The sequence below is a fragment of the Amaranthus tricolor genome, chromosome 4 (assembly GCF_026212465.1).
Source record: "Amaranthus tricolor cultivar Red isolate AtriRed21 chromosome 4, ASM2621246v1, whole genome shotgun sequence".
NCBI lineage: Eukaryota > Viridiplantae > Streptophyta > Magnoliopsida > Caryophyllales > Amaranthaceae > Amaranthus > Amaranthus tricolor.
In genome coordinates this window covers 26,953,673-26,967,738 of record NC_080050.1, presented here as the reverse complement: position 1 = coordinate 26,967,738, position 14,066 = coordinate 26,953,673, and the positions used below count along the sequence as shown (strand labels likewise).

The window sequence follows — 14,066 nt, the reverse complement described above, 5'->3', positions numbered from 1 at the left end:
TCAGACCAGACCGGACCGGAAAACCGTAATAAAATCAAATTTTAGGGGATTAGGGCAACTAGTCGTGATTCCTGCTGGCTGCCTCTCCCATTCCTCGCCTCCTCTCTCATTCCTCGCCTTCTCCCATTCTCCTCTCTTCCTCGACCTCGCCTCCTGCACAGCCTCGCCTCGCTTCCTTCAACTCTTCAAGCTTCAACCCATCGACCTCCTTCAAAGACGCCTCGCTTCCTTCAACTCTTCAAGCTTCAACCCATCGACCTCTCTTCAAAGACGCCAGACGCCTCTGCTTCCTTCAAAGACGCCTCCTTCAAGCTTCAAAGTCGACAGTCCTCCAATCTTCATTCTCCAATCTCACCATTCACCACGGAATCAAGTGTAGAATCTCGTAATGTAAGTATATTGGTTGATTTTTTTGATTTTTAGGGTTTTTTTATCAGTTTTTGATTTTTAGGGTTTTTGTTTGGCATCCTCCATTTCATCCTCCATTGACAATTTGGCATTTTATGTTAATAATTGGTGGCCTGTGTTACAACTTGACTAAGCAATCTTGACTATGTTGGTATTACTGATATTAAATCTAAGCAATCTTGACAATTACTAAGCAATCATACAAGAATATAATTCACATATATTTCACAGTCAATTCCCGTGAACATGATATAGCAACTGATATTAAATCTAACCGTTTGTTGACTTCTGTTTTATGTTTAACATGTGTAATTGCTTAATTTTCAGTTTTAGGGTTTGATTGGAATTTTGAAGAATCACCATTTTGTTTGATTGTAGATTTCTAGTATTGGAAGAATCAACATTCTGAAATTCTGAATGTTAAATTGCTAATTATGTTGAATGTTGAATGTTAATATGTTGGTATTACTCGTTTGATATGTTGAATGTCAATATGTTGATGATGTATTTTGTTTACAGATTATCGTTTATCTTAGATTCTCACTCAATTAAAAAAATACAAAAAAAAAAAAACCGTAGACCAGACCAGACCAGACCGTTCTAGAACGGTCTGGTCTGGTCTCTTGACTGGTCTGGAAAATTTCCAGACCGGAATTTCTGGTCTGGTCTGATTTTTCTGTCAAACCAGACCAGACCGGACTGTGTGCAGCCCTAGCTGAGGTGGATGTGCGCTGACACAATAATGGATAGAATCAAGAACTAGGAGTTTAGAGAGAAGTTAGGCATTACCCTATTATCTGCTAAAATGAATGAAAATAGATTAAGATGGTTTAGACATATGCAAAGAAAGATCATCGACTCTCCTGTTAGAAAGGTTAGAAAGCATCATAATGGAGGGTAAGAGATGTCAAGGAAAACCTAAGAATGCGTGGATTGAGCAAATAAAAAACGACCTGAGTGAGCTGCGCCTCTCCGTGGACTTAACTAGGTTTAGGAATAATTGGAGACGTCAGACGCATATTTTAGATTACTTATAGCTTATTTAGTTGCCTTCTTGCCCTAGTTCTAGTTGCTTCTTACACACTCCATTTTGTTTATTTATATATTCATAGTATTTTTTTCATTTATTAATTTTTTAAGCCTTGTTATTGCTTGTGCAATTTTTTTCCTGCATGTATCATAGTTTTAAAAATGTTGTCACTCAAATCCTCTTTATGCAGGGTTCCTACATATTTGGGGTAAAACCGGCTGCATTTCTCTAGTACTCCCTATGAAAGAAGTACGAGTATAAATTGTCGTCATCGTCCCACATAGATGACGCTACTTGATAGTTGACACGCCTTAAATCCCCAAATATACCAACCACCGTAAATCCACCACCAGGTGCTGCTCTGTTCGCCATTGTCACAGCCGACCAACGCCTTAACCTATTCTCCTCTGCTAGCAACGTCAATCAGCCCAAGTCCGTGCCCACTATAGCCACTTTCGCACAGTTCACCACCAATCAGCCACCTTCATTTACCCCTATACCTCCATCTTTCGTACTCTTTAATTTCTATTATAGTTCATAAAAACCCAAACCTCTATTTCACAAGGTTGTCTATGGTGATGAAGAGAAATGATTCTTGTGGTAACTTCAATTTTTATTCAACATCTACAAGGTTCTTCTTCTCTTGTAATCTTTCTTTCCATTTCAATTATTACTAATCTTCAATTAATTTTTCTGTTCATTTTGTTAAACCCTCAATTGTTCTTCAATTTGTTTAAACCCCAAATGAAATTAGGGCTTTACTAAATCGATACCTTGAATTTTTTCTTTAATCTCTTTGACATTAATTCAAGTTAGGATTTACCAATAATTGATTATTTCCTTAGTTTGCAATTCGATTCGTAAATCAAATAGTCTGCTTTCTCGATTCCTCGTGATGGGTCTTCGGTGAGCCGACAATATAAGTAGAGACTCAGCGGCTGCTTTTCATTCTCCTCCATATCGTTCCCTCCCAAAAATCAATTGAGGTACACGCCACCAAAAATAAACTTTATTAAGCTTAATTTAAAGGAAAAATTGTCCAAAATAATCCCATCTATCTGTGAATAATCCCCACTATTGATTATTTCTAAATAATATGACCTTTGTATATTATTTGCTTACCCTTTTTCACATTTTAACATGTTGTTGTAGGTATTTGTCTTACCCTATTCCTCTTTGATGGTACGGATCTATATTAGCCGGTTAAAATGTAAAACATGGTACCTTGCTGTTACACTCACTTCTTCTTTCCCTGCTTCTTCGTTTGTCTTACCCTACTCCTCTTTGATGGTACGGATCTATATTAGCGAGTTAAAATGTGAAACGTGATACCTTGCTGTTACACTCACTTCTTCTTTCCCTTACGCTTCTTCGTTTGTCTTACCCTATTCCTCTTTGACGGGTGTTATCAGCAAATAATATATAAAGGTTGGATTATTTATAGATAATCAATAGTAGATATTATTCAGTGCAGGTGGACAATAAGTGAGATGATTATGAACATTTTCTCCTAATTTAAATTATGTGTAGAGAGAATTTATTATTAGTTATTAAATTTTAATTGTTGAAAGTATGATGTTTTTGGTTTGAAATAGTAAATTTGGTGATTGAGATTTTTAATTACTTTCACTTCAATTTGGGTTTTATTGTGAAAGATTTGAGGAAATGGAGAATGAAGTCAAGTTCATTTATTCATTATAAGAACTTTGGATGAGAAATATATTATTTAATATCGAATTGGTTCTAGATGCAAAATGAGTTGTTTAGTGTTGTTTGATTTGGAAATGTTATAAATCGTATTATAAAAATTTCTATTGTTCTAGTTGGTCAATTAAAGATTCACGAATCATTTGGACATTTTCTCAGAAATAGTAGCGATTAAGTTTGTATTAGTTTGTAAGTTGGATGCAAATTGGATTTTGGTAATTATTTGAGAATTCGAACGTCTTTGATGATTGATTTGAATTAGAAAAATAAAGATGATGTAGATAGTGGATTGATGTTGTAGTAAGTTGAATTTAAGCAGAAAATCAAAAGTTTGACTGTACTTTGCTATTGTGGTGAGTCGTATTAATCAGAAATGGAGGAGTGATTTTGATTGGTGATATACAGGTATTTTTGTGAGTTCCGTAAATTGAGAATGAGAATGCAATTTGAACGTGAGATTATATCGATTCTTGGACTTAGTTTGTCAAGCGGATGGAAAATGAAGCTTATGAATTGGATTATGGATTTGGGTTCACATGGTTTGTACCGGGAAAATTGTAAGTTGGATAGGGTTACTAGAATTGAAATCTTGAACTATTATTATGTCTATGAGTTAGAGTATGAATAATTGAGTATGATATGAGCACTTCTAATTTTTTTTATTCGTGTAATAATTGGTTGACTTGAAATTGAAAATATGAGTTAGATTTTCAATTTGACAAAGTAGGTTGATTCGAAGTGGTTATATGAGTTGATTATGAGCTATTGGTTACTTTGAGATTGTGAGTTGATTTTATTTAGTTTGAATGAGTTGATTATTGGTTGGTGTTATATATGAAATCGTAGAGTTGTTATATGGATTTAGTAAGATAATTAGATTATGAAATTAGTTGTGATGAGCTTAATTTAAATTATGTATAGATAGAATTTGTTATTAGTTATTAAATTTTAATTGTCGAAAGTATGTATGTTGATTGGTTGAAATAATGAATTTGGTGATTGATATCTTTGGTTAGTTTCACTTCAATTTGGATTTTGTTGTGAAGGATTTGAGGAAATGAAGAATAAAGTTGATTTTACTTGTTCATGATAAGAACTGCAGGATGAGAAATATATTTATTCAATATTGAATTGGTTCTAGATGCAAATTTAGTTGTTAAGTGTTATTTGATTTGGAAAAGTTATTTATCGAATTATAGAAATTTCTTTTGTTATTATTGGTCAATTAGAGATTTACGAATTTGGACGTATTCTATGAAATATTTGCAAATAAGTTCGTATTGAATTAGTATCAACAATTAAGTTTGTAAGTTGGATGTAAATTGGAATTTGGTAATTATTTGGGAATTCGAACGTGAGTTAGGCAATGAATTGGTATTTGGTGGTTGATTTGAATTAGGAAAATGAAGATGATGTAGATAGTGGATTGATACTGTATAAGTCGAGTTTAAGTTGAAAATCGAAAATAAGTTTGACTTTACTTTGCTATTGTGGTGAGTCGTATTAATTAGAAAAGAGGTAACGATTTTGATTGGTGTTATATCGGTATTTTTGTGAGTTCCGTGAATTGAGAATGAGAATGCAATTTGAACGTGAGATTATATCGATTTTTGGATGTAGTGTGTTATAGCGGACGGAGAATGAAGCTAATGAATCGTATTATGGATTTGGGTTCACATGGCTTGTATCAGGAAATTTGTAAGTTGAATTATTAGAATTGAAATCTGAAACAATTATTATTTCTACGATTTAGAGTATGAATAATTGAGTATGATATGAGCACTATTAACTTCTTTTACTTGTATAATAATTGGTTGACTTGAAATTAAAAATATGAGTTAGATTTTCAATTTAATAAAGTAGGTTGATTCGAAGTGGTTATATGAGTTGATTATGAGCTATTTTTTTACTTTGGGATTGTGAGTTGATTTTGTTTAGTTTGAATAATGAGTTGATTATCAGTTGGTAAATTGTAGAGTTGTTTTAAGGATTTAGTAATATAGTTACATTATGAGATTGGTTGTGATGAGTAGTGCTTGGAGTTAGAATTTAACAAATTAATCTCATTCACATGTATTGAATTTTATTGATTAGTCACTAATCAATCTCTCAACATATGATGTAAACTAATATCCAATGAAGTAATATTACATAAATAAAAGTTACTAAAAAAAAGCTATATTAAATGTGTACTCAACATAAGCTGGCCGTGTGGTGTTGGTCTTTAAACTTATGTCCAACAGGACAAATTTTGAGCTAGATGAAGTCAGCAATAGGTAAAATCACTAATATCAGGAATCAACGGAGTAATTTCATCCAAACACATAAAAGAATGTAAGTAAAAAAGAATTTATTTAGATTTAATTTGGTATTTGTTATGAATTATTTGAGAAAAGATTACATCCTACAAGATGATGTGGTTTTGAGATGTTCGATTGCCATTGGTCGGTTGATCTGAAATTTTGATTTAATAAAGAAAAATTTTTGATTTCCAATTCACAAACAGAACTTTGCCGAATTTTCTGCAGAAATTTTTGTATTTAACATTGTATTAAATTCTACTTATAATGTAGTTCTTTAATATTTTAAACAAAATTTTTTGTATTTAACATTGTATTAAATTCACAAAAATTTCATACATCATTCAAGTCTTTGGTTAGAATGCATGTACGTACGCTATTGACATGTCTGCCTTTGTTATTTTCTATGACTTTAATGCTACAAATAGTTAAAACTGGGGAAAAGGAGTTAGAGTTAAAGATCTAATGCATAGATCACAGAAATTGATGTGTGTTTTATTCTTGTTCTGTTTCCTATTTAAAGAAATTTTCATGTAAAGTTGAACATCAAATTTAATTGTTTGGGCCCTTGGCTTGTGCACTGAAACTTGTAGCCTACCCCTAGGGAAGGGCCTGTGTACCTTGATCTTTGTCATGGCTTGCAAATATTTCCTTGTTGCTTGTCATCTAAAATATTACCCATGTTGGATTTCAGCTGGTGGAAAATATTGTGCTCTGAATTAAAACATCATCAACTTGTAATCAAGGCTTTGGCATCGTTTGGTTGATTCAATTACTGTCATCATGGGGAGTCTCTGATTGTTGATAAATATATGTAATTTATCTTCAATTGTGTGTAAAATGTCATGATGATAAAGCACTCTATGAATTGTGAGCATCTAGCACTTCTTTTGAATCATATATCTATAGCATCTCTGGATCAATAAAAGAAATTTGGTTTGTCTCTGAAGATTTCTTACTAAGTTGATACTTATAGTGGTGATTTGGGCTGAAGAGTGAAATTTTGTGGGTTTTCCTGACTTTGAATCTAGATCAAAGGAAGGAGGCACAATTTGCTTATTGCTGATGAAGGAGGACTGACATTTTCTGAATTTTTTGAATTTTTGGTCTGTTCAGGATTCAGATATGTATCGTCAGTTTCGACTACTACCCATCATTTACCGGGGATTTATTCAACGAGATTTTAAATGTAAATTAGGAGAAGTACCCCAGTATCAATTTCTGAGTTCTTGTCATGTATTTGTTCCATGTTTTACCACAAACCTTTCCATGTTTCGTGCTTTCCACCTTGAACAAGTTTCAATTTCAGACAGTCAAGAAACAGAGTTTCATGAATTGCAAAGTGATTCTGAAGAACAATCTATCCATATTGATAAGATGGCTTTAAGGATCCAAAGTTTGCTTAAACATTTCTCAGATAACACAAATAATGAGCTTGTTCAAGCTCTTGATAAGTGTGAACTAACACTAAGTGAGAGTTTGGTGCTTGAGGTCATTAGACGGCATCATTCAGATTGGAAATCAGCATTTCAGTTCTTCAGGTGGGTGTGCAATAATCCAATTGGGTATTTTCCGGGTTCAAAGGCTTACAATGAAATGCTTGGGATATTAGGCAAGGCAAAGAGATTCAAGGAACTTGAACTGCTGTTTGATGAAATGTCTAAAAGAGGTGTTCTTAATGAGAGGTCATATGGGATTGTGGTTCATAGGTATGCTGCTGCCCATAAGATTGATGATGCTATTAACTTTTTCTACAAGCGGAGGCAGTACGGCCTTGAGCTTGATTTGATTGCTTTCCAAACGCTTCTGTTGTCTTTGTGCCGGTACAAGCATGTTGAGGCTGCTGAATTTGAGTTCCATTCAAAGAAATCTGTGTTCCAGTATGATACCAAGACTTGGAATATCATCCTGAACGGGTGGTGTGTGCGAGGTAATTTACGTGAAACAAAGAGGTTTTGGAATGATATAATTCGTTCCAAGTGTAAACCCAACAGAGTTACCTATGGGATTTTTATAAATGCGCTATGCAAGTCCGGGAAAATTAGTACTGCAGTGAAGTTGTTTCAAGCTATGTGGGAGCAGGGCTGCACCCCGGATGTGGTTATTTGTAATAGTGTCATTGACGGGCTGTGTTTTAAGAAAAGGATCGGGGAAGCCCTTGAAATACTGCAAGAGATGAATGAGAGAGATTGTCAGCCTGATGTTGTGACTTACAATTGTCTTATTAAACATTTATGTAAGATTCAGAGGATGAAGATGGTCTTTCAACTCTTGGAAGAAATGGAGAGGAAGGGGGGACAATGCTCACCGAATTCTAGAACGTATAGTCACTTGTTGTCATCTGCAAAGACTCTTGAGGAGGTTCAAAGTCTTCTAGAAAGAATGAAATCAAATGGGTGCAAGATGACAGGAGATTTGTATAATCTTTTATTGAAATTGTATATGAATTGGAATTGTGAGCAACTGGTTCAGTCAACTTGGGCTGAAATGTTGAGAGACGGTTTGGGACCTGATCAGCGATGTTATACGATCATGATCCATGGGCGGTATGACCAAGGAAGACTTCAAGATGCTTTGGATTATTTCAGCGAAATGACATCTAAGGGAATGGTGCCAGAGCCGAAGACAAATTTGTTGGTTGATGCCATGAAAATAAAAACGAAGGAGAAAACTGCTGAAGAAACCACTGATCTGAAAGAGTGTAGACATGAGCGTAGGAGGGAAAACCGAAGAAGGCAAAGATAATCACTCGGTGATCAACCTTTTGCAATATTGAACATTTCCTAGGCTGCATTTGATCATCTTCTGATATTGCAGGTATTCTTCTGTGAATCTTCAGTTTAGTTTAGTACTACAGGTTTTCATTTTGGTTACACTTATGTCTAATGTCATCTATGGTCTACTCCCAATAATAGTAATAGATAATTGTATATAAATTGCACCATGAACATTGTTAATGTTACAAACAACGCTAGAGCCTCAATCCCAAAATATTGGGGTCGGCTTATAAACCAATATACAAAATGTACTAGTCGTCCATATGAATTATCTTTCTCCATTCATTTCAGTTCTCAGCCATATCCACTTCTAAATCTAGTGCTACTCTTGTGAGAGATTGTCTCTCTATAAGACGATTTCAAAGCAAGAAGTTTATGCTTATAACCTTTATTATTGTGCTGTTTAACCCATGTATGAGGCCTGTCTCACGATAAGACCGTCTCATACTAGAATTTGTCCTAAATCTAAGTTTTACATATCATTTACCACTCCTATAACATTGCTAATGCTACAGAAACTATAATTATAGTCAAAGTAGCAACCTAAGAATTAGATGGTGGGGTTGTCATTAAAGTAGGGCTAAAGACAACGGGGGCATAATCTCTTGGTGTTTTGTTGGATTTATGTATAGTGAGGGTGTCATATCTTGTTCCACTCCTACGCAACTGATGGACAGGATGGGTCATGGGCCAAATAAGGATTATTCTGGGCCTGCTTGCCTAGCAAAGACCACATTTTTCAGGCCAGGCCATGTGAGTATTGACATTTTTTCAGGCACAGGCCATTTATTAGTTGGAGACTCACCAGCTTTATTTGGTTCTTGCATCATATTTCGAATTGAGATTAAGATAAATATTGAGAACTGAAGACGAATGTAGGACACGTGGAGGGATTATAGAAGATTTCCAATATAACGACCTTCATCAAAGTTCGACCCTGAGCATTTTTCGTTTAAGCTTTCATAATTTTTTTTATCTGGTAAGCTGTAACAAAATTTAGCATTGTTGTTGGTTATGTAAACATTCCTCTTTTTTCTAATGTTGCGTCTTTTAAAAATTCTTACATAAAAAATAAGCGTAACAATTACCAAAAAAAATAATAATAAATTAAAGATATTTTAGAAAATATTAGTATCTTCGACGTCCCTCAATTTTTGCATATGACACCACCTATAATACCCAATTGAAACCCATAGCTTGTATCACTTTCCTACATTGATTCTCCCTGCAATATCCCATTAAAATATCTACTCATCAACTTTTCTTAGTCTTTGTGTCATCCCACTGAAGAGCAATATCAGGGACAGGGGAGTATTTAATAGCTCAATTGACTTTGAAAGGAAGCAATAATTCTCTATGTTCCATTGAGATTGCTAGTGTGATATTGTTAGGCCGTGACAATTTGTCACATAATCACCCCATTGGCCCATTCATGTGGACATACCCACTAGGCAGCCGTGGGCTCGGGCCTATAACCCACGTGTAATGTGCTTTAACTTGTATACAACACTTGATGAGTTTCACTCTTTTTCCAAACCCTATGTTATTAAGAGGATTACTCACCATATATTATATAAAAATTTAGAACCCAATATTTTAACGATGTGCAACCTTCCTCATATGTGAAGTATTTTCAACACCCCCTTCACATATGAGCCTCATATCTAAGAATCATTTTCGGCGATGATATCATGTTAAATTTGGACTTGTACACAAAACTCATACAAGAGGAGAATTAAATGCACACAAATCTGATGAGATTCATCCTAAAATCAATTGGTTATAGGAGGAGAAGCCTATCAAACTTATATGTTACTTAACCACCCTCTAATTATACGATATGGGATCACATGAAGATTATAATTTTCAACAGATATATTATACGAAGAAATGTCATAATTGGTAGCAATACTTGTTTAAAATAAGAAATAAAAGGGGTCTATTTGTGGGCGCAGAAGAATTGGCTGCCAATGCCATTGTGTATGGACATAAATATTGATGAGTGACTCAAAGAAAAAAGGAGACTGTTTTATGTGAAGCTGATTAAATCTCATGTCATGTATATGTCCATATCATGCCCTAATAAACTCTATGTGATTACTGATTATTATAATACACAAATTAAAATAAAAGATATTCTTTTTCGATCATCACTAATCTGAAATGTCCTATGATTTCTCTATCCCTTATCAATGGACCCAACAAATTATTAAATCTGATTGGCATAGCATCGCTGGAGCTAAATTAATGTGACAATTATTGGTTATAAATCAACTATTAAAGAAAAAAGTAACATGTGATATTTTTTTGAAATAATCTTCTCATTTCATTTCTATGTTTAATATATTTAATTAAAGTTGGAATAAAGGATTTTACAAATTACGTCTTTTGTATTATTGATGCGAACCTTTAGTATATAATAATAATAATAATAATAATAATAATAATAATAATAATAATAATAATAATAATAATAATAATAATAATAGTAATTGATATGCTTTATTGTGATCCTTATTCGTTAAATTAGGTTAAATCGGACTAAAATCGGACTGAATCGGGAGAAAACTGAATTTGACCGAGACTTAATCGTATAGAATCGGTCCAAACTTCGGTCTTAATATATTCAAATATCTGGTCTTTTGGTCCAATGGGCAAGTGAACACCCTACTTGGAACTTACATAAACATACCTAAATTTGTTGGATATTATCTAGACTAATACAAAATTATCAACCCCTATTTTAACATGTTACTAAGATTAGTGAGTTTGTTGGATTTATATGGAGTACTTCAAAATTATCAACTCCTATGCTAACATGTTACTAAGATTGGTTAATTATGTAAAAGAAATTTATTTTATCTGAACTTATTATTGTGAATAGCCGTATAATATTCCATAATGCTAAGACATACTTTTAAATAGTTATTAAAGTACTTGATGGGGATTTATGCTAAAGTCTTATTATAAATTAAATCTTAGATAGTTATTTTATGATTAAGGGTGTTTTTTTGTCCTAAATCCAGATGAAAAGGTTTTAAAAGGGGTAAAATTGGAATAAGAGAAGTTGCAAAAATAGGTTTGGACTTAAAAGATGAATCCGACTCGACTTTAGGTGTTATTTCATAACATATTGTTTTTTCCTTAGCTTTTTTAGTTTTAATGTTCTTGCATGTAAGTGATTACGTCTTATATATTAAAATTGGCCTAATCACATAGTTTTAGGCATCCTAGTTTTCTAATCGTCTTTATCTCTCTAGATTGCTTCGAAATTCACTCTTTCGAAATCTCTTTTAATTTCTCAATTGGTGATCATACCTCAATGTAGCATCTGCAAATCCCCATTGGAGTTTAGTTATTGACAATAAAGACATTTAAACTAGACCGTGATCGTAGCCCAATTACGAGTGAACCATGTAAATTATTGTGTGTCTGTTGATTAATTTTTTATTGCTTTACATTGTTGATTTTTTATAGTTATTGATTTTATTTTTGGGTCTTAGTGTTCAAGACCATTTTGATCCATTGATCCTTGATTGTGAGGCTCAAATTCATCTAGTTATATGCAAGTAATTACCTAAAGCAATAAAAGAGTGCAAGATTTGGCAAAATTCATCTAACTAGTGCAACATAAGCAACATCCTTCTTAATGGCTTACTTTATTGATTGTAGAATAAAAAGGAGTTAACGACTCGAGAAATCATAAAGAAGAATTATAATACGAGGGGAAAACTAAGATTTATGTGTTTGGAGAAATTTTGTGCAGATTTAGTGCACTTTAAAATAGCGTGTATTAAGTTTTAACATTTATTCCTACTCTATTCACTTTTTATTATATACTTCAAAGTAATTGGAAAAAAAAACTTTTGAAAAAAATAATTTAATTTAATTTTTTTAATTTTAATTTTAATTTTAAAATTGTTAAATTTTAATTTTGAATTTTAATTTTAAATTTTTTTAATTTTAATTCTTTTTAATTTTTAAAATTTTTAAGAGTGGAGTGAAGTGGAGTGTAAGAGTATAAGAGAAGAGTAGAGTGGAGTGTAGTGGGGTGAAGTGTAAGAGTATAAGAATGGATTGGAGGTGAGTGTAAATGTACTTAGTCATGGTTAGAGTTATATGGTGCTAATGAGACTTTTTTGGGCTTTCGTTAATGAGAATATTTATATATTTAAAAGAGTAAATTAGAAAACAAAACAAAAGATGAAAATAATATGATATATTTTGACACGTAATTTTGTGATAACTTTTATATTTTGTGCTTTATTAGGCAATATAATCAATGCTTATCATTCGTCTCTTTATCGTCTCGAGTTGGGAGACTCTTTTGGTCGCGCTCTCCTTTATGGGTATGAGTTGCCGCCGTCTTTCCCTCCCCAGACCTTATCTATAGTTTTTCTATGAGCGGGATACATTGGGTAGGATGATGATGATGATAATCAATGCTTATATAATTCAAAATTTAAAATATATCATTGTTTATTATTCAAAATAGAACTGAATCATATCCTTATTAACTAACGCTTTAGAGACTTTAGTTAGCAAGATCATTATTATTAGGATTTTGCTAACGGATACCCCCGAGGCGTTCATTAACAAAGGATAAAATCAATTTTAAATGGTAAGCTAGAATATATTCTAAACCTTTAATATACCTAATATAGCGTAAAATTTGAAATTTATCTCCAATTATATGTCAAAATATGCATGTTATATTATTTTTATCTTTTATACTGTAATCTAATTTTCCCCTTTTTTTTTCAAAAATATTGTTAAGAAACGCTCTAAATTTGCCTTATTATTAGCATTAATTAAAGGTGTTTACATATACAAATAGTCTCTTGTTTGTTAATAGTTAGACATCTAATTCATAACGAAATGTTGTGTGTTATCTTTGGTATTAGGATGCAAACATGTAGAATTTGTAGAAATTGAAGTATGGGAGACGACTAAGAAAACAAATTCCGTCCAGTTTGCACATAAAAATTTATAATGCAAACTCGAAGGAATAATATTAAAAATTCTTAATTTGTTATCAATTATTATTTAGAACGCATGTGTTTTTCCAATTGTTTTGGAACCTACTAACTTTATTTGACGAAAATGAAACTCTTTTGTTTAACTTATTGTATATCTAAAAAATAAATCCATCTTCCAAATATTTTTAGGAAAAAATATGAATTAAGATTTCCAATTTTTGGTTTTTCAATTCCAAAATTCCAACTTTAAGATATTCTATAAAATAATAACATTTTGAGTTATTTTATTTTTTTAAAATATCACTTATTAAAAAAAAATTTAAAAAAAATACATAGATCATAAAATGATCTCATATATTAATTTATATCTCTGAAATATAGAAACATATAAACTAAAAATGGTGTTCAAATGATTGTAAAGCTTTTATTGAAGAAGGATAAAGATTTTTGGGGAAAAAAATATAGATTTAAGGTGTTTTGATGACGGAAATAAATAAATTGAAGATTAATTATTTAAATTGTATATATTTTCAATGAACACTTGCATTTAATATGTGAGATTATTTGATGATAAATGGGCATTTTTCTCTATTTTATAATACATGCAAATGATTGTAATGTTTTTTCTCATAATAGCAACTAAATTAAAATGAAAGTAATACATAAATGATGTATTTATAAAGTTGTTTTAAGAGGTGACATCTTCAACTTATCTCATGAGTAGCTTTTTTTGTTTATACTTAAATGGGCTTTCGCAAGTAGCAATTTCACCTACCTTGCAGTGGTGGTTTTGCGCAAGGTATAAAATATGATTTGCTATATGAAATAGAGGCTTAATATACAAAGTCCACACTTCGCAAGAAAA

The 14,066-nt window shown here is 32.2% G+C and overlaps 1 protein-coding gene across 9 annotated transcripts; it reads left to right on the top strand.

Moving 5' to 3' along the window:
- Positions 1-1,538: 1,538 nt before the first annotated feature.
- LOC130811237 (putative pentatricopeptide repeat-containing protein At3g15200) lies at positions 1,539-13,372 on the top strand. 9 transcript variants are annotated; one of them, XM_057677453.1, is made up of 4 exons: positions 1,539-2,069; positions 2,284-2,424; positions 2,591-2,658; positions 6,562-13,372. In XM_057677453.1, the coding sequence occupies exons 3-4, from the start codon at positions 2,656-2,658 to the stop codon at positions 8,188-8,190; spliced, it is 1,632 nt and encodes a 543-aa protein (XP_057533436.1). In that variant the 5' UTR covers positions 1,539-2,069; positions 2,284-2,424; positions 2,591-2,655; the 3' UTR covers positions 8,191-13,372. The 9 variants fall into 9 exon arrangements, with proteins under 9 accessions (XP_057533436.1, XP_057533444.1, XP_057533441.1 ...); XM_057677461.1 differs by lacking the exon at positions 2,591-2,658 and having other exon boundaries at positions 6,562-13,371; XM_057677454.1 differs by lacking the exon at positions 2,284-2,424 and having other exon boundaries at positions 1,638-2,069.
- Positions 13,373-14,066: the final 694 nt, after the last annotated feature.